Genomic DNA, 27,523 nt, shown 5'->3' with positions numbered 1-27,523 from the left:
CCTTTCATAAAAAGATAGGTCACTCGGGCCTTGGTCTGATCTTGAAGTATGTAGAGTACCTTGGATGTCCATATGTAATACATTCTTCCTCTGGCTTTAAATCCATCCTGGCAATTGCATTTACATAGTAACTTCTAGGTGCTTCCTAACTTTGAGAGATAAGAAAGTTGAGTGAGGCAGAGCAGGGAGGTTCCGGGCCAAAGAGACAGCATGAGCAAAGGTGTGAGGTTGGAAGTGACTATGACGTGTGACTATGGCAAGATTTTAATGCCTTGTCTGACTGCAGCAGATGTTGCTATTGGCAGTGTTGTAGAATGAGCATAGGATGGGGGTTAGAAGCATGGAGGTTTATCTTAGTCTCTGTTGCTTATTTGCTTTGCAACCGAGGACAATCCCTTTACCACAGGGCCCCACTTTGTTTGCAGAAGATTTTTAAGGGTCTTTCCATTTCAGTAAGTTTAAAGTTTGGTGAGTAATGAGATTGTAAGATGACTGGCATAGATCTGGGTGCATACTTAGTGGGTGTTGGTGGCAGAGCAGAGAGAATTGTACTTGGTATGGTGACTATTGGCCTTGATAAAAGACAGCAGGTAATCATGGTTGACCATAGTTTTGATAGAGTGTAATAAAATCTCCTTCATAACATTTTAAAATAAGATATTGATAAAATGTTTAGGATAGCATTGTTTTCATTTCTTATTTTTCAGCAGTACTTACATTTTCATCATATTGTTTCTATACATGAGACTGATATAATTTTGCAAAAGCCCATAGAATTCTTTTATAGTCAGAGGAACCACTGGAAGGTGATATTTATAAGGCTACTTTAGCATGGTATGTGCCTTAGCAAATACTAAGGGAGATTTCATGAGATATAGGTATATTATCAAATATTTGGACAAAATGGAAGCATTTTCTTCTCTGACTATTCCAGTAGAGGAATGGGAAAAAATCCCATAAATTCCTACATTTTTATCTGAAAGGCTAATTTCATTTATCATATTTCACATTGGATATTGGATTAGAGCCAAAAAAATAAAAAAAACCCACAAAGCAACAGGTTAAATTAAAATAGTAGTGTGTTACTTAAATTATTAAATAGGATTCTGGCATTTCCTAGTTTATGAAACTGGTATGTGTTGCCTTTGGGGCAGTTTTCAGGTTCTTCTGGGGTAGGGACAGAAGGGTTCTCATGGATCCTCTAAAGCTCCAGGGACTCCTATGTGCTAAGTTAAAATAAAGACATTGGACTAATTAGGAGGGACAGCAAGTCTAGCCTTTTTGGTTGTTTTCCTACCTCTGATCCTTTCTTCCTGTGGGACAGGTTTGAAGTTGATGAGTGGGAGTGCACAATTGCAAAGACATTTTATGTACCTTCAACCATTATCACCCCCTTTTGAGAACATTATTATTTTTTTTTCCTAAAGCTTTATTTTCAGGTTTTGGAATTAAGGTTTGAAACCTGGGAAATCACAATGGTGGTTTTATTTTTCTCAGTTCATATTGATTTCCTTATGTCTTCTGTCTGGGAAAATAAAGTAAAATGATCATTTTTCCTTCTGTTTTTGAAAATTCATTCTTTATTAATTAGTATCATTATAGATATATTACCTTTATGAAATAATTAATTAATTCAGACAGAAGCATATAATGCTAGTAGGAACTTTGGAGAACATTTAGTCCAATGTCTTTGTTTTAACAAATCAGAAAAATCAGGTTAAGAGCATTTGTATCATATGTTCAGACTTAAATAGCTCTTTATTGGTGGTGCTAGGATTTTACCTCAGGATTTGTCCTGGCACAAAATTCAACATTTTTCCTACTATTTCATGTGATATTAAATAGTTTTCTGTTTGAAAAATTGTTTAAAGCGTAAAGCTGTATGAAGTGGCATACACCTGTAATCCTAGCTACTCCAGAAGCTGAAGCAGGAGGACTACAAGTTCCAGGCCAGACTGGGCAACTTAGCAAGACCTATCTCAAAATAAAAATTTAAAAAGCCTGGGGACATAGCTCAGTGGTAGAATACCCCTTGGTTAAATATTCATTACCCATCCCCAATGAAGTCAATATATCATAAGAGAAATATATACTTATATAGATATTCAGAATTATAATCTTTTGTATGTATATGTGTGTGTCTGCATATCCATAACATTGATCCACCTAATGAACATACAGACACAGGAAAGCTGGGTAATTTAAATCTGAAGTGAAGGGAAAGGTTATTTTGGTGGGAAGTGTTTTTTTTTCCACTTTCTAGTCAGAATTTCAATAGCAAATAAGGAAGTATGAATCAAGTATCATAATCCATTAGCTGAGTAACAGATAGCATATTACATATTTCTTTTTATTTCTCAATGAAACAGTGATTATAAAAGTGCTTCAGTGGCTGTTGTGTGAGCATAATCAACTCTTGAATGCTATTTCTTGTTAGTGTTTCAGTTTCGCTGTAGAGAGTTTCGTTGTTTTGAATTATGTGGATTTCCCATGTATTGACTGAGTAAAGATGGATGAATTTGATATAAAGAGCTACCATAGAAAATTAGCCCTGATTCAAGAGTTCATCCCACACAGCAGAATAAGGGTAGATGTGATTGAGTGACTACCATCCTCACTCCCACTCTGTCCTGGAAGAAAGCAGAAAGGCTTGCCACTAATATGTGGCAATGGCATCTGCAGGGAGCTTGTGGAAATCTATAATCTAAGACCTACTAGTCAAGATCTGCATTTTAACAGGATCCCCAGGTGATTCACGTGCATGTTAGAATGTGAGAGGCCTGCTTTATTAATTGCATAGAGGTACCCATCATTAACTTTGGTTTTGAAATCTGTCAGGCAGAAAAGTACTGTTCTCGAATATTGCCTTTGTGCTTTCATTTAGCAAATATTGCTGAACTACACTAGGTGTCAAGCTCTGTTTAAGGGATGAAAGATAAATTTAAGACATACTGCCTGCTCACCAAATGGGAGAGATGAATAAAACTAATGATTATAGTGCAGTGTGGTAGGCCCAACAATAGATTTCTATAAGGTATCTATGCTTCCACATGTTCCCAGCTTACTCTGGGCAGACGGGGAGGAGGGAGGATCACATAAAGCTTGCTGGGTGGAATCTATTGTTGAATAATGAATTGACACAAACTTAGCAGCTTGAAGCACTCATTTATTTTATTCCAGTTTCTGGGAAGTCCAGGCATAGCTTATCTTGCTCAGAGTCTGAGGGTGAAATCAGTGGTAGTGAGGCTGACTTCCAGTTTGGGGCTCAGTGTCCACATCTAGGCTCCTGTGCTTGTTGGCCGATTCCATTTCTTGTGAATCTAGTACTCAGATCCCTGTTTCCTTTCTAAATGTTAAGCAGAGGCCACTGTCTGTCATATTCTAGAGGCTACCACAGTTCTCAGAGACCCTCTAATAGCATAGTGAGCTTGTATCACAGGAATTTGATGGAAGAAAATAGAAATTCACTGATGGTTGTGTTGGTGAGTCTGAGAGTGGCCCAGGTGGTGTGGAGTTTGTAGAATGAGGTAGGCAGTGGTGGACAGGGACTTCAGGGAGGTGGCAGTGAAGGCTGCACATGGCATGGAGAGACACAAGTAGGGCACTCAAAGGAGGGCCTAGGGTGTGCAGGGAGGATGGGAGAGTGCAGTGACATGACCGTCTAGGGAGGAGGGACAGCCAGATAAGCACATTCTGTCACTCTGTTGCCAGTCATTCAATACAGGGAGACCCTGATCAACACTGGACATTGTGGTTTATTCACACTTTCAAAGACCACTGCAGTTCTTGGCATATAGTAATTTCTCAGAAATATTTTTTGAAATGAGTAATTGATTCAGTTAGGATTTCAAGATCTTGCTTACTTCCCCCTCAGAATGCTTCTTTCATGAGAGATTTTGTAATTTGTGCTGTGCTTTTTTAGGTGGTAAACAAAAGTAGCCAGGCTAGGCTGGTTTAGTTTTTATGAAGTCCCTGATACATTCTTTGCAATTTGAAAACTGGCAAAATAACTGTGATGGTTACCATTAATTGAGAGTCTGCCATGTCCATGTATTGTTAAAAGGACTTTACTTGGGTCGCTAATCCTTAAACAGTCTTGTAAAGGAGATGTTATTAATCTCCAAGTCACAGATTAGGAAACTATGGAGGCTAAATAAATATTTTGCTCAACATCATCCAGCTAGTAAGGGGTGGAGTTGGTATTTGAACCTTTGGCTGTCGGACCCAAAAATTTGTACAGAAAAAGAACTCTCTTATTCTGTACAAAGTACTAGGTAGCCTAAGAAGCATATGAAAATATAAGGCTTTGGCAATTAAAATACTATAGTACTGGAACATGAATTGACTGACACTCTGAAGAGAGAGGTCAGAAAGCCAGAAATAGCATTGAATGTACTTGGGAGTTCAGTGTGAAATGCACAGATCTTAGTCTGATGGCAGAAGGAAGATATTAAGTAAGTGGTGTTGGGTCAAGTGGGGAGCTATCTATGCTAAAGTCAGTTGTCTTTACTTCATATCCTACCTATCAAAGATTTAACTATAAGACATGAACCACAGTGTAGTGGTCATAAACAAAAGGGGAAAGATTTTATAATCTCGGCGTGGAAAGGCTTGTTTTACTTTTACTCAAATCTACAAGCCATGAAAGAAAAGTTTGATAATTTCTTAAAACAAACAACAAATATTCTGCATTGATATTAAAAAATACCATAAGGCAAATGAAAAAAAGAACTTACATACTAGGAAAATAAGTAATTTATATCATATCATAGACAAAGGACTCATCTTTCTGATTTATCAAGACCAGAAGTTGGGTAATCATTTCAACAGAAACATAGAACAATGATAAAAAGAGATATTGTATAGAAAAGGAAATACAAATGCTTTTAAATATATAATGTGATCTTCAACTTCTGCATAATGAAGCAAATGCAAATGACAGCTATAATGAAATTTCCGTTTTGACCCGTCATCTTGTTAAAAAATCCGAGACTTTGATAACACACCCTATTTACATGACTGTGGGGAAATAGACACAGATCAAGCTTGTCACCCATGAAGTGGAGCTTCCGAGGTGTGGTTTGACTTGATAGTATCTAGCAACATAGAGATGCGTGTCTCCTTTGACATGGCAGTGCCACTCTGCAGTCACTCTACAGATAACCTGGCATGTGCACAAAACTGCACATGTTCAGATTTTCCACTGCAACAGTGTATAATTGAAAAAGAAAAAAAAATGACTGGTTACACCTAAAGTAAACCCTGACATATCTGTTTATACCATGCAGGTATTAGACAAGAATGAAAACACCCTTTATAAGTCTGCCTGGGAGGGAAATATCACTCAGGTATTTTAAGTAAAAAGACAGGTAGAAAAAAATGCTATGAAATGTTATCTTTTGTGTATTATGGCAAGAAAATGAGGATATATATTTATGTTTCATTGTATTTTTATGAAGAAAACTTACCAATGATATATTATAAGCCAATCACAATGATTATGAGAGTAGGAATATTAAGAATTGGTCAGATGTGGGAGGGCAGGGGGAACATTTTCACTATATCTTCTGTATGTATAATATTATCTGTGTACCTATTTATAACTATATCTTGAACCACATGAACTCAAAAAACAAAATAAATTAGTAAAATAAATTAGAAAAATAAGCTTCAGGAGCTGTGGTCAGTGTGTTCTGCCTGGTGGAGCACTTGACATAGAGATGGGTTCTATGACATGCTTATTGCTTATGCTTATCCTTTTGCCATACCTGAACTGTGGCTTCTTTGCAGGAAACTTTGAAGTCACTTTTCCTTTCTGCAAAGGACATTGTGATAGATATTATAATCATAACAGAGCACTACAAAAGTGCAGTAGGCTCTGATAGGGTAAAAGCAAAGAAGGATGGAGAGCTTGACTTGGACTGAGAACAAGCCTCTTCTGTCATTTACCTCCAGTGTGGCTGTCAGGTCCAGGGATCCAGTTTGTGAGGACATCTATGTTCACTTCCATATTAGCTGCTGTTGAGGTAAACTTTCTCTTGTATTTTAGCCAATGAACAATTAAGACAGTAGTAAAGGATTCCTCCCATGACCATGTGGATTGTTGCATACGACCCTGTACCCAGAAAGTACTGGCTACTGTGTATTGTCCCCTCACTAACAGAGATCTTCATGGCTTTGCTTCCTGAGAACAGAATCATTAGTTTCAAGCAGTTATCTAGAAATATGATCTAACCCATGTTTTCTGTTTTCCAGGAGCAAGTTGAAGAGGAGAAGCGGGGGAACGGCACAACCCTTTTGAGTCATGGTAATTATCACCATTGGTTACAGTTTTAGAGCACAATGAAATTTTTATTAGGTTGCTTTAGTTATTTTAGTCTTATTAATTTATATATATATATAATAGTCTTTATCCCATTTATTACAACATGTTACGTATTATTCTGCAGAATTCATCATTGCCATCTGTGATTTTCAAATATATACACGAAGAGAGTATATATTATTTCCAACTTTTCACCACATATAAATAATACCACAAGGACCAAGATATACTCAAATTAAATGTGCATTCTTATTTCATTGAGAGAAATTTCAAGAAGAGGAATTCTTTAGTTGAAGGATAAGTTTAAAACTTTGGTAAATATCACCGAAAGTCTTCCAAAACAATAAGACCGAATTCTGTTCCTTGTAGCAGTGAAGCAAAAGCCTGTCTTCCCCAGCCCTCAAGCAAGGGGAATTAATGGTATCTCATTTACTTAGCTTTAAAAAAAACTTTAAAGAAAATTTCTAGTTTGTAAACTCTCTCTGTGAACCAGAAAATAAGAGATGCTATTTAGTTTATTTGCAACTCTTGGCTGAAGGTTTCCTCACCTTTGTTTACTCTTAAAATGATTACATTTGTACTCTTTGATGAAAGCCATGCTTTAGAGGAGATGTACTTTTACTCTAAAATGAATATTCCTCATTATAGTTAACCCATCAGTGGGTTTCAGACAATAGCCTTTTAGCATTTGACAGATTCTCTGAAACTTTAAATCAATAAATGAAGATGCTACTTCACTGGAATATATATTCCACATTATTTTGTAATTTTTTTGCATACAAGCAGAGAATTGATAGTAAATTTTCTGTAAATGTAGTTGAATGTCCAGCAATATTTGTGCTATTCTCAGTGGGAAAGAGACAGATAAATTTGATAATGCTCCTCTAATAAACTTTTAGAAGTACCTTAAACATTTGTTGAGTAATAAGTCTTCCATTTTATTTGTTTTTAAGTATTGAAAACATCTGAAAGTACTTTGAAAAATGACAAACAGTAATTTAAATTTTAAAAGACCACCTTATATTTCTTAGCCCTGAAACATTAAAAATTTGTGACCTACCACCTAAATGATACTTAAAATAAAGTTGTTTTCTATTACAACCAAACACTGTATGCTATTTTAAATTTCTTGTCTTCTCTGGCTGCCACCCCAGGCCTGTCATGTTCTTTGCTGAAAAAGCAAAATAGGATGCAGTAGTTTGATAATTATGTAACTTGATGTTTAGCTCTTTTGAAATATACTTCAGTTATGCAACACTGGAATTTTAGAAATAAATTTGGACTGTACCTTGCCCTAATGGTAGGGACTTTTTTAAATAAATTTTTTCTTCTCAGAAAAAGGTGGTGATTTACGATGTTGTTGTCTCCCGTGCATCTGTATTTTAACATTATTGTAAGTTGTTTTAGGTTCTTTTATTTTGTGGTTGAAACATTCACTGTAGGAAAAAAAGATCAGATTTAGGTCAATAATGTTCAGTTACCAAACGAAGAGTCTTTAATATTTATAATTTCACTCTATCCTGACATATGTTTATCTTAGTGTTTCATTTTAGTAGAAGCTACATTTTCCTGTTCTTTTATTGGAGGTTGGTCCATAATAGATTAAAGGAATCAGATAAGGTAATCAGATTCATCAAGATCTTAATCAAAACCAGGCAAAGTACTCAGTTTCACTGAAATGTAAAAAAGTACAAATTCAAAAGTAGTGATGATATTTTGGACCTTCCAGATGAACAATAATTAAAAAAATTGTCCTTGTGGCACTATTTATAAATGGTGAAAAGTTGTAAATAATCTAAAGGTTAAACATATTTAGAATATAGGTAAAACACTGTGGCACAATTTTATATAGAAAAATATGTCATCTAAATGCCTTTGAAGAAATTTAAATTACATGAGAGGAAAAGATTATAATAAAATATTGAGGGGAAAAATTCCCATGATATTAGTCAGAATGATGGCCAAAATTAACACATATTCATAGGAGAAATGAAAAAGATGTTAACAATAGCTATTTTAAGTAGTGAGAAAAAAAGTATATATCCTGAGAGTTTTTTTTTTTTTTGCAATTAGTTTGTATCATGTTACAATAAGACAAATACTCTTAAAAATAAATTTAGAGACTCCTGAACACTAAAAAAATTAATTTCTGGAATTGAGTATATTGTTGGAAAATCCGTTGTTTGATTTTTCTTTTTTAAATAAGTGTTTTGTTTTGGAATAATTTTAGATTTACAGAAAAGTTGCAAAGATAGTTCAGCGGTAATTACTGTGTACTCCTCAGCTAGTTTCTCCCTACATTTAACAACTTACATGACCCTGGAATTTTTGTCAGAACTAAGAATTAATATCAGTGTATCACTCTTCACTAAACTGCAGACTTTATTCAGATATCACCAGTTTTTCAACTGATACCTACTTTCTGTTCCAGGATTCAGTCTAGAATATCACTTTGACTTATTGTACATGGTTTCTTTTACTGTGTTCTTATCTTCTCTCATGGCCAGAAGTTGCCAGTAGCATCTGAGTTTCAGGAAAGCTACAGTGTTTCCTTACATGCTACCTAGTCTTCTTTGCTCTGCTCCAGTCTTCCAGAACATGCAGTGTAGAACTTACTTTTGAAGAAACACTTTTCTGCTCTGAGGGTCTTTCTTCAGACTGACTCCTTCAAAACCTCATTATATTCTCTACTTTTCTTATTTTATATATTTTTCCCTACTCTATTTTTTTTTTCTTAGCATATCTCGGGGCACTTGTTTTCCAAAAAAAATTCAGTTACCTAATTTTTCATATCTTCTACTTAAGTATATCTGTTCAGGCCAATCAATCCAAAAGGACCTATTATTTTGTACACTGAGGTAATAATTTACTAGAACTCTGAAGAATTAATTAGCTAAACATCCTGAAGAAGAATTAGCACAGCTTTCAGAAGTGCTTAACTTACTTTCAGAGAGTGGTTAGTGCTGGGAGATGTGGCTCATTACGTGATTCTAAAAGCTTCAGATGGACTGACCTTTGAATATTATCCTAGAGTCTTTTGTTCTTGTAGCCAGCTTACTTCCTAGGTGTAACAGCAGAGGTACTGTTCTTACAAAATAATTATACCCCAGTGGAACTAACTCCTGCATTTTCTAAGCTTTGTGAGAGGTCTGTTTTCTTCCACTAAGGCAGTTGCTTTCCTAAAAGTAAATTTAGAGTAAATTTCTTAAAAGTAAATTTAAGGAAAAGGGAAAACCAAAAAGGAAAACCAAATCCATTTCACTTCACTCAATTTCTAGTAATATAGATGGCCCTATTATTAAATAAACAATTAAATATTTAGGCACTTGGCTACTTTGAACCTAAAGAATTCCGTGTTCACTAGTCCATGAAGCTATTATGGGAGGATAAACAGGGAATACTTTCTAAATAATGAACTTCTTGTGGGGGCATTGTAATAATTGAAGCATTCGTGTGCACTTAATGAAAATGCTACTGTAATAAATAGTCTCCAGGGCATATTTTTAAGTCATTTGTTTGCTTTCGATTCTAGCTTATATAAATGGTTCATCTTTGAACCTAATTGATCTCCCTTATGGCATCCTGCCACTTCTTGGTGAACTGGTGGCACTGTGAATTCAGAACCTGACAAAGGGAAGGAACACATCTGTTTTCCTCTTGAAGTTAGAAGTGATCAATGCGTAAAACTGGATAAGGCACATCGGGTTAGGGACTGTATTTATAACACTTGTTTTATGAAGGCAGCTTTTATAGGTTACATAGAATTCTTTAATACATGAAAGTTAAAATCATGTTAGAATTTTTCCCTCACTGAAGAAATTCTGTGAAGCTTTCTGATTATTCATAATTGTAAGCCATCCTACAGAGCAACCCTTCCAAAGGCAGCACTAAACTCTGCCACATGTGTGATTAGAGGTCCCTCATGGATAAAGGTATTGAACTCTAGAAAAGGACTGAATCCTTGATGCTTGGTGTGATTTAGCAAAAGGGAATGTCACAGTGCAGTGAAGGGAATGTTCTAGTGGAGACACTTTTGAGTCCTTTGAGTTGCAGGCAGGGCCTTGTGACAGCCTCTTTCTCTTGCCTGAGTCAGCCCTCCATCTTACTTTTGCAGATCTTGCTCATTCTCTTGCTGAAGACAAAAGCTTCTGTTTCATTTGGAGCCTGAGTGAAGGATTCTTTCCACTAACACGCCTTGCTCTTTTAAAGCATATTTAATTATTGTTTGGCATAATTACCTTTTGCGTCTTACATTAAAGCTGCTCCTTTGAAGGCTTTTAATGTTCATTGAGACCTAAACTTTTTCACTTGAAATATTTGGAACATGGGCTTATTTTCTGACATGCCTATTTTAGATGACTTCTCATCTCCCTACACTCTCTTGGTTTCTAGAGTGAATGCATTCTTTTTTTTTTAGCATATATTTTTAAAAGTTGTGAAACTATCAAACTTATAAAAATGTAGGAAGTAGAGTATAAAGAAAATTTTCCTCTTACTAATAAGTAAGTTGCCAACCCCATACTCATCAACCCTAATTCTTTATTATATTCCTACAAAGAAAAACATGCTCTTAAAAAATAGGAGATCTCCATTGATCCATTCCTGACAGGCCTCTAAGCTTCAGACCCCATTCAGGTTTCACCAGTCATCCCAGGAATGTCCTTTAAGTGAAAGGATCAGTTTAGAATCATGCTGTGCATAGAGTTGTCCTGTGTCTCCAGGCTGCTTAGTCCTGAACACTTCCTTAACTGTTCCTGAACTTTCATGACCTTGACACTTTCTAGAGCACAGGCCAGTTATTTTGCAAAATGTCCCCCAGTTTGGATTTGTCTGATATTCCTTCTATATTACATTCAGGTCATCATCTACCTTTGGGGGAAATATCACAGAAGTGATGCTTTTTTAGAGTCCTTATTGCATTCTGTTAAGTGGCACATAATTTTGATTTGTCTTGTTTTGGATGATAAGTTTGATCTCTTGCTTCAGTTGGTATCTTGTTAGATTTTTTCCCACTGTGAAGTTACATTTTTCCCCTTTGGATTTAATATGTATTTTAAAGACAGGTAATTAAAATTGTGAGTATAATATTTTCTACCAAACTTACTATTTTCTTTTTTTTCTTGTTTTTAATTTTTTAAAAAAATTTTATTGACTTTTTAGAGTTTATTTATAAGCCAGTGGACTTTATTTATTTATATGTGGTGCTGAGAATTGAATCCAGTGCCTCACACATGCTAGGCAAGCCCTCTACCACTGAGCCACAACCCTACCCCTATTTATTGACTTGTTAGGGTTTATTTTGACATAATTATAAAAGCATGGAATATAACTGGTTTTTACTCATCCCCAGTACTTTGTGTATTTCCTTCTTCCTCCCTCCCTTTTTTCCTTCCCTCTACTGATCTTTCTACTATTTAATTATAGTTTTTTTTTAAATCAGTATCTCCTGGATGACTATTTTCTTATTTATTTCATTTATTTCTTATGGATTCATGTCTCCTAATTTTATCACGATTTTTTTTTTTTGCCATTTCTGTCATTATTTTGATGCTCAGATTCTCTCCAATTTGGTTAGCAGGGCCCTTAGAAAGTAGTTTTGGTGTCTTTTTGATGTATTATTCTCTGACCACTTCTGAATTTACTGGTTGTTATGGTTTATATATGAGGCTCCCCCAAACCTCGTGTGTGAGACAATGCAAGAAGGTTTAGAAGTGAAATGATTTGGTTGTGAGAGCCTTAACTCAATTAGTGAATTAATCCCCTGATAGGGATTAGGAATAGTGATTGTAGACAGAGGTAGGGCATGGCTGGAGGAAGTTGGTCATTGGGGCATGCCTTTGGAATTTATAGTATTTCCCTTGGGAATGGAGTCTCTTTCTCTCTCTCTCTCTGTTTTCTGCTGCCATGTCCTGAGCCATTCTCCTCTGTCACATTCATCTGCCAGGATGTTCTGCCTCACCTTGGGCCCTGAGCAATGAGGTCAGCCATCTATGGACTGAGACCATAAATAAAATCCATGAGCCCCCAAATAAACTTTTTCTCCTCTGTTCTTGTCAGATCTTTTAGTCAAGTAGTAAAAAAGCTGACTAAAACTTGGGTATGAGATAGTTTAGGCTCATCTTGTTGTCTCCCAGTCTTTGAACCAGCCATTTCTGCAGGGAGCTCTGATTCCTTTCCATGGCTGGGACGGAGTGTGTTCATTGTTACTAGGGTGTCATTACTCCCAGGACCTCTCAATGAACAGAGCTGTAGAATTATCTGTTTGTGTGCTTATACACCATATGTATGTTCAATCAAATTTACACACACATATGTATTGATAATTTATATCACTATTTTAGTATCTACCTCTATATGTTATATCTTTGAATCACAGTTTCTAATAGTGAGAAACATGAGTATCTGGTAGTTTTAGTTTATAATGAGTAACCTTAAGTGAAATTTTTATTAGATTGCTTTAGTTGTTTTATTAAATATTTAATAATATTATCTCCCATTCATTGACTGTGTTATATACTGTCCTACAGACTTCAATAGTGTCATCTAAGATTTAAAAATGGTGGGGGATAAAGAAAGAAGTTGGGAGTTGGGGGATATATATATATATATATAGATAGATAGATAGATAGATAGATAGATAGATAGATAGATAGATATGCATACTAGGTGGATAGCCTGGACCTTGAGTGTTCAGCAGCCAGGGCTTTGACTTTAGCCCTGGATAAATGTTACCTTTAGAAGTCCAAACTTTAGTTATTTATTCTGAAGAATGATTTCTTTTTATATTTGTCAGGAAATGTATATTGTGCTTAGAATCAAACAGACCTTATTTAAATTTTGAATTGGCAGTGTTACTTCCAATAAGTTATTTGCTTTCTTAAACCTAGGGTTTCTTTCTTGTGATGGTAATAATAGAAAATATCACTTACCCTGTAAAACTGTCAGGATTAAATGAGACTATGTCCATAATGTATTGGACTCTGGCTAGATACTTAATAAATGCCATTTTCCTTGAACACCTTTAATAGGGGATTTATATTTTTGATTTTAACAAATCTTAGACTTTTTTTAAGTGCTGTAACTTTGCTCAGGAGAGTCCTAGAGGTCTGTTTTAAAAACTGTTTGCTCAAGATAATTAGCATTAGGTAAAGCATTTTCTTAGTGATTTTTGTCTTATATTTCTCTGTGGAACAGATTCATATGAGGTTTAAACCTTTAAAGACTCATTTGCTTTTTCTTTATTACGTAACTGGAAGCTACATAGTTTGTTTCTCATAAGGCATTCTTGAACAGCCTCTCTGTTCTGGGATGTAGCTGTATGTAGAAAATAACTTTTTGGAAAAGTACTTTATGTGAAAATTGGAGATTGTTGCCAGTAGATTGTGGCTGTTGTGTTGAAAATGAAGAGCACAGGAAGATGATCTTGGCATGGATCTGCTCTTCAGTAGGTTGAACAGATTTAAAAGATATATAGTTAGAAGATTACAAAAATCATAGACTTTTGAAAAACTTGAGAAATGTGAATTCTTTTGGGCTCACAGGGATCTTACATGCTGGATTTAAAGTCACTGTTGTGTCCCTGAGGTTCTAGGTGGGTGAGGATGCTCTGAGTTCAGTAAAGACCTGCCTGTCAGTGCATGGCTGGGGCCTTTGTGACCCTCTTGACACCTTCTTCCTTTTTTCCCTTCCCTTGGGCAGTCTGTCATCAAGGCCCATTGCATCAGATATTTGTCACGTCTGTCCACTTCTTTTTATCTTTCCTGTACCATTGTAGGTCCCAGGTGTCATCCCTTTCCTGAGCTTCTCAACCCTTCTTTGTAGACCTGTTCTGGGTATCACCTCTTCCAGGCTGTACAAACCAGCCAGATAATTTCAGAACATAAGCCTGATCCTGTTATTTTCACTACATTTTCTTTGCTTAAAACCTGTCAGATGCTTCCCATTACCTGAATGATAGAATTTAGGCAAAATCATTAGTAAGGCCTCAAATCCCTGCAGAATCTGCTTGTTCCCTGTCTCTTCACACTTGCCACTCCAAGATTGGGATGTGACTACCCTTTCCTCCTGCTGATTGCACTGGCCTTGTGTGAGACTGCCCTAGGTCCCTTAAACCTGCTGTCCTTTCTGCCTAGAATGCCCTTTATTCTCACCAGGTCTTTCTTTTGCCCAGTTTTCAACATAGGTTTTGCTGAAGATTTTGGCTTCAGTGCCACTTGTTTGGAAAGATCCCTGATCTCCTGGATCTGGGTCTCAGGGCCTTATATTCTGTGAAAGCACTTTATAGAGTTTGTAATCATATTTTGCATTAGTTGATTGCTCCCCTCTGGATTTTAAAGCTCATAAGGGAGGTGTTATGTCTATATTTGTCTGTAGGGTTTGTTGTATCTACGGAGCCTAGTAGGTCCTCTCTACATAGTTGTTGAACTAGTGAATAGAGAGTAGCAGATGAGGTGGAAAGTTGGATTGGGCTTCTAGGACAAGTACCCTGTGTGCTGTGCTCAGCTGGCTGAACATTGTCCCATGGTTAATAAACAGATGAAGCTTAGTGCAGTAGAGGGATAGCTCTTTGTGGAGAAATAACTTTTGGCGAGGGTATAGTAGAAGAGGAACTGAGATTTCAGTGTACTGCCAAAAGTTGACGAGATGGGCTTGCTCAGCTGTTACAGGGTGTATGTTGACTGGGGAGACAGATTTCCCAAGAGATTTAGGAGCAGGGTTCACTGGATCTAGCGTAGATAGGCTTAACTGGGATCACACTTGAAGGCCAACACTAGGGTTATATTTATGTGGAGACTGAGGCTTATGGAACATTCAAGGGGTCAGGTCTGAATCAGAGGCTAGTGAGCAACATGCAAGTTTGGATTTTGGGGGGTGATCATCAGTTGTGTAGAGAGTTGGTGAAGAGTACAGGGGACTTCTGCAGGGGAGCATGTGGAACTGAAAATAAAAGGCTGCAGATGTGAGGAGAGGAAAAAGGGGCAGCAGGGCACAGAGGTGGGGCTCTGTGTCAGGAAGGAAGAGCATTGGACAGCTGGAGGGAGCTAGACACCCTGTGTAGAGCTTCACATGCCCCAGGTCTCGGTATGTACTTTGTAGGTTAATTGGTTCCCAGAATGAATCTGTGTGGTACTGATTTTAAAGTAGTTTTTTTTTTCCTAAGTAAGTATCAACCTATACAAAATTAAGTTTTAGATGTTTATGGCAGTACTATTTTAATTTTGCTGTATGTTAATAAGTAGTCTACTTAGAGTCTACCCTTTTATTTATATTTTTTAAAATATTTTTAAGTTGTAGATCGACACAATACCTTTAGTTTATTTATTTTATCTGGTGCTGAGGATTGAACCCAGTGCCTCACACATGCAAGGCAAGCACTCTACCACTGAGCTACAACTCCAGCCCTTCTTTGTATTTTTAATTATCTATCTGTAGTTGTCTTCACAGTGCGTAGTATTTTAGAAGTAATTATTCTTCTCAGATAGTTATTATCATAATTAATTTTTGTAACAGCAAATCTGAATTTAGTAGTTTAAGATTTGACTTGACAAGGAAACTATTTTATTGATGATTTTTAAAACATAAAAATGATACCTGGGAATTGAAACCAGTTACTCAAATTAGTCTTCATTTATGGCTCATCAGAGTAATTGGTCCATGAAATAAGACATTTATGCCACAACTGAGTCTTGGGGGAAATCATTTTTCATTTTTAAAGTGATTAGCTGATTTGTTAGATACATTTGAGCTCTGAATCTTTATGACGATATTTAAATTTACTTTAGAGAATTAACTTCATAGAATTTATGTACAAAAACAATAGAATACTGAATGGGTTTTTGGTGCCATCTACCTGGTCTATTATAATTTAGTTGTCTGAGAATCTGTGCTCAGAGACAGGTCTCTTAAGCTGTTCTGTATTCAGTACAGTGAACCTCAGTTCAAATCAGAATATAAGACCTATTATGTGATAACTATTGTCCCATGCTAATCCAGTATTTATTGATTTTTTTCTTATTTTCAGACACATGCAATATGATAATTTGTAAAATTTCACAGTTATTCAGCATTTATAAACTTTTTTGTTGTGAGCTTGAACAGTTTACTAAGTATCAATGCTTGTTACTCCTGCTCTGTGGTTCTTTTAGTTTCTTGTTACTGTTATAACTGCTGCAGAATTCCAACAGCAGAATTTAGTTATCCTAGAATTCTGTAGGTTTGAATTCTAACATGGGTCTTATGGGGCTAAAGTCCCAGTGTGGGCAAGACTGCATTCCTTCTGAAGGCTCTGGGGAGACTGAGTCCTTGTCTTTTTCAGCTTCTAGAAGTCATCTGCACTCCTTCAAAGTCAGCAAGGTTGTATCTCTCTAGCTATTGAGTCATGGTCATATCATGCCCTGAGCATAGCTGGGAAAGCTCCATTTAAGGACCCCTGTGATTACACTGGGTCCACCTCTTTACTACACATCCACTTCAAAAACCTGAACCACATCTGCAAAATTTCTTTTGCCATAGGTCTTCATAATTTCTAGGGATACAGAAGTGGACATATTTGGGAGGTCGTTAATCTACCTACCTCAAGTTCCAAGTTGCAAAATCATTTTGGGCTTTCTTGTAGAAAATGGGAATTATTTAGTACATGTTGCTAAGGGAAGAGTACTATAATTGAACTTTTTAGCATGTGGTGTATGGATTTTAATCATTAAGCCTAACAGCAATTGCATTTCCTCATTATATGTACGCAACACTAACTCAAGCAGGCTTAAGAGTCATAAAAACTTCAGACGGGAAAACACCAGTATGGACTAACAGAACTCTTCATGGTTGGTTTACATGTACTTTATAGAAATTGAGTTTTACAATACTGCTTTAGAAGTTTTTACATTAAAATTTTCATTTAAATAGTTCTCATTCATTTCCCAAGTAATAAAAGTACGCTGCTTTGCTAGTGATATGAAATTCAATGTTTTTTCATGGATTTTAAATTTACATTCATTGAGAATGACTAGTGTTTCAAAAGGTTAACAAGCTGTGAAGTTGAGATATGATTTGAAAAGAATTTATTTTAAAGCATTATAAGGAAGAATAATCTTGAATAATATTTTAAGCATGTCCATTAATTGAAGCCCACCAGGCGATATCTGTAACAGAGGAAAGTCTAAATTCTGATTGACAGAATTAATTAAATTAATGAAAGTAGCAACAACAACTAGAACTTTATTGTGTCTAATAGATTACATTAGGTGTCTCTAGGATACATGGAAGAAAAAGTTAAAGGGAAATATGTAGTTAATCATGTTATGAGAAGAATATTGCCATCTCATACAGATAGTTGTTAATTTGATGACTTATTGGGTGGTATTTATGGGAGAGTATTTTAATATCAACCTCCTAATTATATGAAGTATTTTCTTATGGAGTCTCTGTGATGAGAATTATTTTTATAGACCTACTCCAACTGTACTACATGTCCAGGGGGAAAATGAGTTAATAGTGGAAATCTATGCGCAAGGGTGCTCTTTATTGCCAACGTCACCTTCCCCTGAGTATTTCAGTAACAATGTTAAATTCTTGAGCTCCTTGTTCTCCTCTAGTGACAGAACTGGTCCCCCTGTTGTTGAGGTGACTTTGCATTTTCTTCTCATCTTCAACCTTGAATTCCATATTTATCTTTCTGATTTCAACTGAAACGATGACTATTTCTTCTCCTTCTCCTTTTCCTTTTCTTCTCTCCCTCTCCTTACCCTCACCTCCTCATTTATCACTTTTTCTTTCTTGTGTTTTGGAACATCAGTCTTGGTTTTTATGTCAGTGTTTTCTGATCAGTTCTTCTCTCCACCTTCCATTAAAGTGTTGGGATTCCCCAGAGTTCCAACAATGATTCTCTTATCATTTTGTACTTTTCCTCTGGGTAACCTCTGTTATCATCTTGTTGCTACACTGGTAATTTCTACCTGGTGGCAGAATCATGCCTTAACTCTGGTGGAAGTGGACTTTACCTAGTTATACTTCACCCATTTCAATTCAATGCCCTGCTGAAATTTTCCCTTTCTCTGTGTTCCTGGTCACTTTTAAAGCTGTCACCATTTATCTATTTTCTTAAGTCAGAAATCAGCATGTAACATATGGCCTTAAAACTTAATTACTAAATAAAAATAGAAAAATAAAGATATGGAATAAGTTTTTACAAAAGCAAATGTGAGAAAGAATAATATATTCACCTCTATAGGAACATATTTGAGAACTTGGAGGAATGGATTATTTCCAATAAACCAGAGAGTATGTAGACAAAGTTTAACCCAAGAAAAGAGTTGAAGCTTTGAATATACAGTCGAAGAGACTTGGAGATCCAGCTGAACTGTTCATCTTTATAATTTCAGTGATAAACTCTTCCAGGCCATAGAAAGGGTTGAAAGTTCCTTTATGGAGTAGCAAATGAAACCTAAGTACAAAAAATAAAATAAAATTTTAGACTAGAAATCACATCTGAACACAGATATAAAATCCTAAATAAATATTGGCAAATATAATCCAGCCATATATTGGAAAAATCATACCCTTTTACTAAAGATGGCATATTGTTCATTAATATAATGTTCAATAATGAAACAGGGTTCAGTATTATAGAATCTACCAGTGTAATTCATATATTAATAAATTAGAAGGGAAAGCCATGTAATGTTCTATAGACACTGTAAAAGCTTTTGATAAAATTTAACTGCTATTCCTAGCTAAATTGTGTTTGTATAAAGAATTGAATATGGTAAAAGTTATTCTAAAATGTAATAGCAAATTATCAAAACCTTGAAGTAAGGAATTAAGAGTGTCTATTATCAGATTAATATTAATTCTTTTTAATTTTTAGTGAATAAAATAAGCAACAAAGTCAAATGAGTATAAACTTTGGAAAGAAGGCCCAGAACTACATCCCCTTACATGAATGCACACACATTTGCAAGTAACATGATTTTATACCTGGAAAAATCAGAAGAATCTAATTACAAAATATTACAATTAATATGAGAATGTTGAATGTGATCATACATAGGATAAGTTTTAAAAATCCCATTAACTTTTCTGTGTTTCAGCCATTTGTACTTAGAAATGGAAAAGGAACAAAAATACCATTTACAATAACAATAATGTATAGAATATGTAGAATAAATTGAACATGAAATGTGAAAGACCTTATATGAAGAAAAGTAGAAAATTCTATTGAAGGATATAAATTAATATATGAATAAATGGAAAGATATCACAAAAATGTTAATTATCTCCAGATGAATATTTAACTTGATTCTAAACTAGAATCCCAACTAGTTTTAATTTAAATGGGATAAAATAATTTTGTACTGAAATTCCCAACATTATGGTGGTTTGGTAATAGACTAAGAGTCTACAGAACAAAATAGAGAAGGAGAAAGAGATGCATGAAAATGTAATATGAGAAAATGGTAAATCAATGGGGAATAAATTATAGGTTATTTAATGGGTTGTACTTGCCCAGCTGTACACAAAAACGACTTTCAACTAGATCAAAGACTTAAGTGTTTGAAAGGAAAAATAGATTTTATAACAATGTTTTAGGAAAATAATAAACTGTAGTAGTAAGGCAGAAACCCAATCAAAACTGGAAACTTGTACCTTATAAAAATAAATGACATATATATCAAAATCAGTTTTATTTAATCTGAAAAAATTTTTATTTCATTCTCATTTTGAAAGCTGTTTTGTTTAAATTTTTTATTTTATATATTACAGCAGAATGCATTATAATCCTTATTAAACATATAGAGCACAGTTTTTTATATCTCTGGTTGTATACAAAGTATATTCACACCAATTCATGTCTTATAAATATATTTTGGATAATAATGATCATCACATTCCAAAATCATTTCTAACCCCATTCCCTGTCCATTCTTAAACTTAGCTCTTAAGTATATAATAATCCCATTATCTCACTGTGCTTATTTTTATCATTGTAAGATTCTTTTTTATTTAAACTATATTATATTTATTAAGACATCAAGTCTATTTAAAATATATTAGTACTTCAAAAATATTATTCTACCACACCTCCTGGTTGACCTAGGAACCATGACTCCAAATCACTCATTATCCTGACAGCTAGAAAAACTATGAAGCACCAATAAAACAGGGCTTTCCTTCTAACAGTAGGAATATTCAAAGTACATGTATGAGAACACGAATTGGTGTAAGTATACTATGTTTACTACCAGAGATATGAAAAATTGAGCTCTATATAGGTAATAAGAGTTGTAATGCATCCTCTGTTATATATAAATTAAATAAATAAATAATTTGGAAAATGTAGAAAAGATGATATATGAGAAAAAATGAAAGCTGTTTTTATTGGCTACATAGTTCTTACAGTTTTATGGGTTTCAATGCTTTAAAGATGCCATTCCATTGTCTTCTTCTCTGCCTTGTATTCTCCTTACCAGTTACTGCCGATCAACATTCTATGTATTTCACTTATCTTGTTTTACTGTGTTTATTCATTGGATTACTCTGTTCTTTGTATTCTTAGCCCTTTGCTCATGTCTCTGCAGTTGATTTTCCCCTCTTTTATGATAGTTTTCTGTTTCTTCCACTAAGTTTCAAGCTTCTTTAGGGCAAGAGCTCTATTTTCTTTTGAATCGTTAGCACTAACATGGGGTCTGTCTCATAGTGAGTATTGAATAAATGTTTGTTGAATTTGTGGGAACCTGGACTCGGCCAGTTTTCTCTTTGTCTTGTCATATTATGACTAGAAACATAGATGATTCTTCCAGTAAAGTCTCTGGGCTCTTTGAATTCCCACCGAATTCGGTCCTGTATAAATTTCCATGTCAGATCTGTGTTTTCTTCTTTCAGCCTTTTCCCTCTTCACTCCAGACCTCTTTGTCACAGCACTCATTCCTTTTCACTTTTTTCCTCTCAGTAGAAATAGCACATTCTTTTGGTTTCACCTCTTTCTCCAGCTTCAGATGCCTGTTTTTTTGGCAAGATATATCACATAGAGACTACTTTCAGTTAGTCTCTACTCAGAAGTCTCAGGTAAAGGCCATTCATATCATTCAAGTTACTAAAATCAGTGGTCTCTGTTCAGTTCTCATGTTGTTTTACTTTTTCAAAATCAAATTTAATAGAGAAATTTTGTACTTTATAAAAAGTGTTCATTATAGTTTTATATAATAAAAGAGTTCATTTTGATATGATTATGCATGCATGGAATGTAATTCACTCCATTTCAGCCTCCAGAACTTCCTCTTTTCCTTCTTTCTTCTCTACTCTGTTCTCCTTTCTCTATTGGTATTCTTTCTGTTTATTTATTTAAATTATATTTATGGAATTCACTGTGCTGTATTCATATATGTATATAGCATAATTTGGCTACTTTCATTTCACCATTTCTCCCTTTTCCTATCCTTCCTCCGTCTTCCTCAATATCTTGCCTCTGTTCCACTAATCTCCCTTCTATTTTCATGGGATTCTCCCTGCTTTTTCCCCCTCTTATTTTGTTCTAATTTTTGCTCATGGGAGAAAACATTGAACTCTTGACTTTCAGAGTCTGGCTTATTTCACCTAGAGTGATGTTCTCCATTTCCATCCATTTACTTCCCTGTCTTCTTCATGTCATTGATTGTTAAGTTTTGTCAAGTCACATTCAGATGGCTCTCTGAATTCTTTCTGTTCCTCTCAGTCCTACAGCAGTTATCTCAAATCAGCACCACATAGTCTCATGCCTCCCTGTTGCAATGCTCTTCTTCTGATATTTCTATAATTGTTCTTCCTTTCTTATTCTATGCCATCATATCTAGACCTACCATAGTAATATCTTTTTTAAAAAAAATCAAAACAGCAGTGACAAGACAGTAGAGAAAGGAGTCCAAAACATATAATGGTATTTCTCTGCTTAAACACATCCACTGGCTTCATCATTCTTAGTGTGGTGTTTAATTAGATTCTCCTTGCAGGAAGAGAGATCACTTAAGTTTGCCCAAGTAATGGGATGTGCTAAAAAAAAATGTTGGGAGAATGGAGATTCATGGAGAAGTAAGGGAGAGACTGTGCTTAGAGTCTGATCCTGCTTCAAGCACCTTCAGGAGTCTGGCCTCCCTTTGGGGAAGTGGTTCTCAGACATATGCTTGTGAAAACAGACTGCTGCACCCCACTTCTAGAGTTTCTGATTTGGTAGATATCCAAATGTTTACTGACACTCCAAAATTTTGTACTTTTAACCATTTTCCAACAGTTAAAAATATCACCAGGAGAGATTATTCAGACAGATTTCTGGTCCTATTCACAGTTTCTGATTACTTAATTCTGGGATGTAGCCCATGTTTACATTTTCAGAAAATTCCCAGGGGATGGCCATACTTTGAAATCTGCTTACTCCCATAACTTCATACCCGCTTCTGCTCACATTGCCCCAGAGGTTGTTCTTCTGTGAACTTGTTGGGACACTGAATACAAGCTCAGCCACACTGTGTTGAATAAGCTGTTGATTGACCTCATCTTGAGTTCTGAAATCCTCTTTTTGATCACACTCCCATAACCTCCAGTTCTTCTTTCTCTTTCAGTCCTGTGAACTCATAAAAAATGAAGCAAAACAACCATATCCTATATTTTGGCTTTTCCCTTTCTTGTTCTCTGTTAATTATTTCTTGGTTTCATTTGCCTGGAGCCAGTTAGGGCTTCTCATTCTCTTTGCTGTTCTCCGGCTTCAAAGCTCCTGTCCCTAGTCCTCTTCTCATCAGTTCCCAGCTGTCTACAAACCTCACCATCTGCTCCCACTTCCAGACTGCCAAGAGCTTCTGAAGAAAGTCACTTGGCACAGTTGCCTCCTCTGCAGAGCCACCAGTTTAATGAGGGTGGCTCTCAGGACTGCTTTGTACTCCTGTTTTTCAGTGCTGGTTGAGTTCGTAACTCCCCCTTTTTTCATGCTCCCAAGGGTACCATGATAGGCTCACACTTAGCAGACGGCATCTTGAAGGAGATCAAGATTATTTGGTATGACCCCTTCTGCCTTCTTCTCTAGGACCTAAAACTTGTATTCTTCATCTCATGAACAATCTGCCCTTTTATTTCTGGACTTGTATCAGTAGATTTCTGTTGCTGTGATAAAATACCTGAGATAAACAACTGAAAGGGAGAAAAGGTTTATTTTGACTCATTATTTCAGAGATTTCATTCCATTGTCACTTGGCCTTGTTGCTTTGGGTCTGTGATGAGGAAGAATATCATGGCAGCAGGAGGATATGGTGAGGGAGGCTGTTTACCTTGTGGTGGCCAGAAAGCTGTGAGGGGAGTTGGGGGAAGGGGCCAGAGTCTCAGTATCATCTGCCATGGCATGCCCCCTAATTCCCTTCCTCTAGGCCCCACCGTCTAAAGTTCCTGCCACCTCCCAACACGCCGTCAATGGGGACCAAGCCTTCCTCAGCTGAGACCTTGAGGGACATTCAAGGTCCAAACCTTCTTAACCCTTCCATCGGGTCTGCCTGTCCTCCTAGGATTGTTCCGTTTCTTCTAAGAACCTCATTTCTTTCTCTGTTCATTTCCCTCAACTGACATGCTCTCTACTTCCTGTAATTTTTTTTTAATAAAAAGGAAAGAAAAATTCCTTTCTCTTGATTGTCCTTCCCCTCACGTGCGCTTGACACCTGCCTCTTCCTCTGTGTTGCAGACCTCTTGAAGTTAGTTTGTTCTTGCCACTTTCCATTTCACTGTTTTGCTTCTTAGCCTGATGTCTGATCTTCTCCCTCCACTGAATTCTCTCCACTGTGGTTACATTGACACCAAGATTTCACACTCAGCATCTGCTTCTCTGATGTTGACCTTACTTGACTATTCTAGAATGTTGATGCTACTGATCTCCCAGCCTCTGGGAGCCCTCTGCCAGCCCTCTGCCAGCCCTCTGCCTCTGTGGCTCCCAGGCCTCTGTGTGTTTCCTGGGACCTCAGACCTCTTTCCCCAACTTACCTCCAGCGAGGCCATTTGCCTTCTCTCCTTGGTTTGTCTTAGTATTTATTTTCTTCATAGTTTTTACTTTCAAAAAATTTTCAGAATGTCCTTTTATTGGATACATATTTATTATATATTATTATACATACCTAAAACTCAACACTTCTGAAAATAATCCTTTTCACTTTCCTCCAACATTCTGCTTTTGAAATTCATTCTCTCTCTCACTGTCTCCTAGGATCAAGCCTCAGGATCATCTTTGCCTTCTCCTTCTACCTCCCCACCCCATAGGCAGTTGTAGGCCTTGGCCTTTCATTTGAATTTCTGTTTTCCCTCAGTTTCCTTCCTGCCTTTCCTCAGGACTGCTCTGCTAGCCCTTGCATCGACTACCCCATTGTCATTCTTAGTCTTCAGTCTTGGTTTTCCCATCCACTTCATCCTTCATCCTAGAGCTGATTCATGAAGCAAGTTCTGATGATGTCTTCTGCCACTAAGAACTCTCTAATGGTTCTCTAAACCACAAGAGTGAAGATCAAACTCCTTAGGCTGGCTTTGAAGAACTTTCATGGTCTTACTCTGCCTCCTCCCAATCTAGCCATCTGGCCTCTGTACTGTGGATCCCCATGGGGTTTATGCTCAGTGCTTCCCAGACTCTGGTTTTTGCCGAGGCAGCTCTGCCTTTCCAGCCTCTCTGGTTTTGCTCATACTGCACTCTGCTTCCCCCTCCATTACCTTTTAAACTCTGTTTGTGTCAAAAAGTAATGGCCTCCTGGAAGCTTTCTCTCTTCAGAGTTAATCCTCCTTCATTTTGTTCCCAGACTCATTGTTTATGGTTCTTAATTAGTGCAAATTAGCATTTGAGTCTACTTGTGTACTCACCAAGCCATCCAGTCCTGCCTTGTGTAAGGGTATGGGTGACATCAGTTTGTCTACTCGTGTCTCCCCACTTGGAACAAATGCTGTGTGTGGACAGGAGTCAAGTTGTCTGAGCATCTCATAGCATGCAGTACCTGCTTTGCCTGGGGGAGATGAGTAATAAATGATTTTTAAATTCATTTGGACTGAAAGGAAAAGCAGTCTGAATGTTCAAATGAAAAATATTGTAGGTAGAGCATGGAGAAATCCTTGCTGTGGAAATATGACAGAGTTATTAAAACATGAGTTTGGAAAGCACAGCTGTACTTAGGGAGCTGCTGCTTCAGGGGGTTGTTGCCCAGCAGTGATAGGTCCTTAACATTAGGAAGATTGTATCACTTCCAATTGTGGGTGCTTTGTAAGAGGAATACTTCCAAAAGAAGGCATTGTTATAACAATGTGTTATAAAATTGGTTGGTTGCTACTGACATTTGTTTCTCACATGTTCTCTGATAGAGCTTTACTCAGCACAGCTTTAGAAAGGGAGTCAAACACTTCAGAAAAGAAGAAATACAAATGGCCAACAAATACATGAAAAAAATTTTCAACATCATTAGCAATTAGGGAAATGGAAACAGACTTTTTTGTGAGATTTTATATCACACCAGTCAGAACAGCAGTCATCAAGAATACAAATAATAATAAATGCTGGAGAGGATGTGGAGAAAAAGGAACACTTTTACTTTGATGGTGGGACTGTAAATTAGTACCATACAAACACACACACACACACACACACACACACACACACACACACACAATAGTTTTATTCAGCCATAAATAAAAAAGAAATTATAGCATGGAAATGGATGGAACTAGAGACAATCATGTTAAGTGAAATAAATCGAACTCACATATTTTCTCTCATGTGCAAAACCTAGAGAGGAAACAGAAAACAAGGGTGATGGTGGATCTCCTAAAAATCAAAGGGAGATCAATAGAGGAAAGGGAGAAGAGACTAAGAGGTAAGAGGCAGGAGAGGAGAGGGAAAGTGCTAAAGAGTGATATTGGCCAAATTATGTTGTTATATTGCATGCATGAACAAATATGTAAAAGCAAATCCATGAATATGTACAACTATAATGCATAAATAAAATGGGGGAAAAGAAATGGGGTCAAAGTATTGTGTGAAGGGTTATGTTTACGATTAAAGGAAGTGGAAGGAGCTGCTCTGAGACAGGACTTAAGATTTCCATGTCTACTTTTTTTTTTCCTTTCGGTACTGGGAATGGAACCCAGGGCATTGTGCATGATAGGCAAGTGCCCTACCACTGAGCTATACCCCCAACCAAGTTCTGTCCTTAAGAGTTGTAATTTAGGGCTGGGATTGTGGCTCAGTGGTAGAGCACTCCCCTAACTCAGGTGGGACCTGGGTTCGATTCTCAGCACCACATTAAAAAAATAAAGGCATTGTGTTAAAAAAAAAGAGTGATAATTTATTCACTCTTTACTGCCTGTCATTTTAAATTTCAATTCAGAAAATTACTAATAAATGTTGTGCAGTTTCCTAGAACTGAGTTGTAATTTAGAGGTTTGTCTCTTGTTGATTTTTCAATCTCTACTCTTTGAGGTGTGTCAGTGGGAGGCTGAGTGTGAGGGCTTGGAGCTCCCAGAGCTGTTCTGATAGGATATCTTTGTAAGAAAAAATGCAGCATGGTAGGGAGAAATTTAAGGTTTGAAAAAGTAGTATGGCAAGATGTCATCCAGCTAGGGCTTCTCTCCATATTTAACTAGCATGCTGTTTAAATTCATGATATGAATTTTGGTAAGAAGAACTGAAAACAAAAATAGTAGTGCACCTTGATAGCTTTAGATAATCTAAAATGTCCCTAAAGGTAAAGGAGTTATCTAGTCTGGAATATGTCGTTCATAGTGTGTGAGCCCCTTTAGTAAGTGTGATATTGTGCCCAAACCTGTTAGACATGTGGGCATTTCGTAAAAGCAATACATCCTAGAACAAAAGCTCTCAATGTTTGCCTGTCTGTAAATGTGCCTTTTGGCTCATAAAGTAAGGCTTTGTGGACATATAATTAAGAAAATTGGTTATTGCACCATCGTTCAACCCGTCTGAGCATCAAGCCTTCCCTTTCTTAACTTATGTTTTACTAGGCTTATGTATTTTGCTACACCATTAGGTGTGTTTTTCTAAGCAGTTGACCCACCTACTCCACTGCATGGTCTAGAGTTGAACTGTTTCCTAGCACTTCCCTCACTTGGACCATTATTTCTGTAGTTGATCCCACTGTGAATGGTCTAATGTGGCTCCTCTTTCCCACTCCTTTGTTGACAGTCTGTGGGCCTCTATCACAGATTGCA

At 36.4% G+C, this 27,523-nt stretch overlaps 1 protein-coding gene across 9 annotated transcripts in view; it reads left to right on the top strand.

Annotated features, from left to right (window-relative positions):
• L3mbtl4 (L3MBTL histone methyl-lysine binding protein 4) overlaps positions 1-27,523 on the top strand; it is a 458,743-nt gene that overhangs the window by 125,435 nt on the left and 305,785 nt on the right. For all 9 annotated transcript variants that reach the window (XM_078030356.1, XM_078030355.1, XM_078030359.1 and 6 more), the window contains one exon: positions 6,256-6,307. In XM_078030356.1, coding sequence (XP_077886482.1) covers positions 6,256-6,307 — 52 coding nt within the window. The remainder of the gene's footprint in view (positions 1-6,255; positions 6,308-27,523) is intronic.

The sequence above is a fragment of the Ictidomys tridecemlineatus genome, chromosome 13 (genome assembly GCF_052094955.1).
Source record: "Ictidomys tridecemlineatus isolate mIctTri1 chromosome 13, mIctTri1.hap1, whole genome shotgun sequence".
Lineage (NCBI taxonomy): Eukaryota > Metazoa > Chordata > Mammalia > Rodentia > Sciuridae > Ictidomys > Ictidomys tridecemlineatus.
This window is presented reverse-complemented; position numbering and strand designations above follow the sequence as displayed.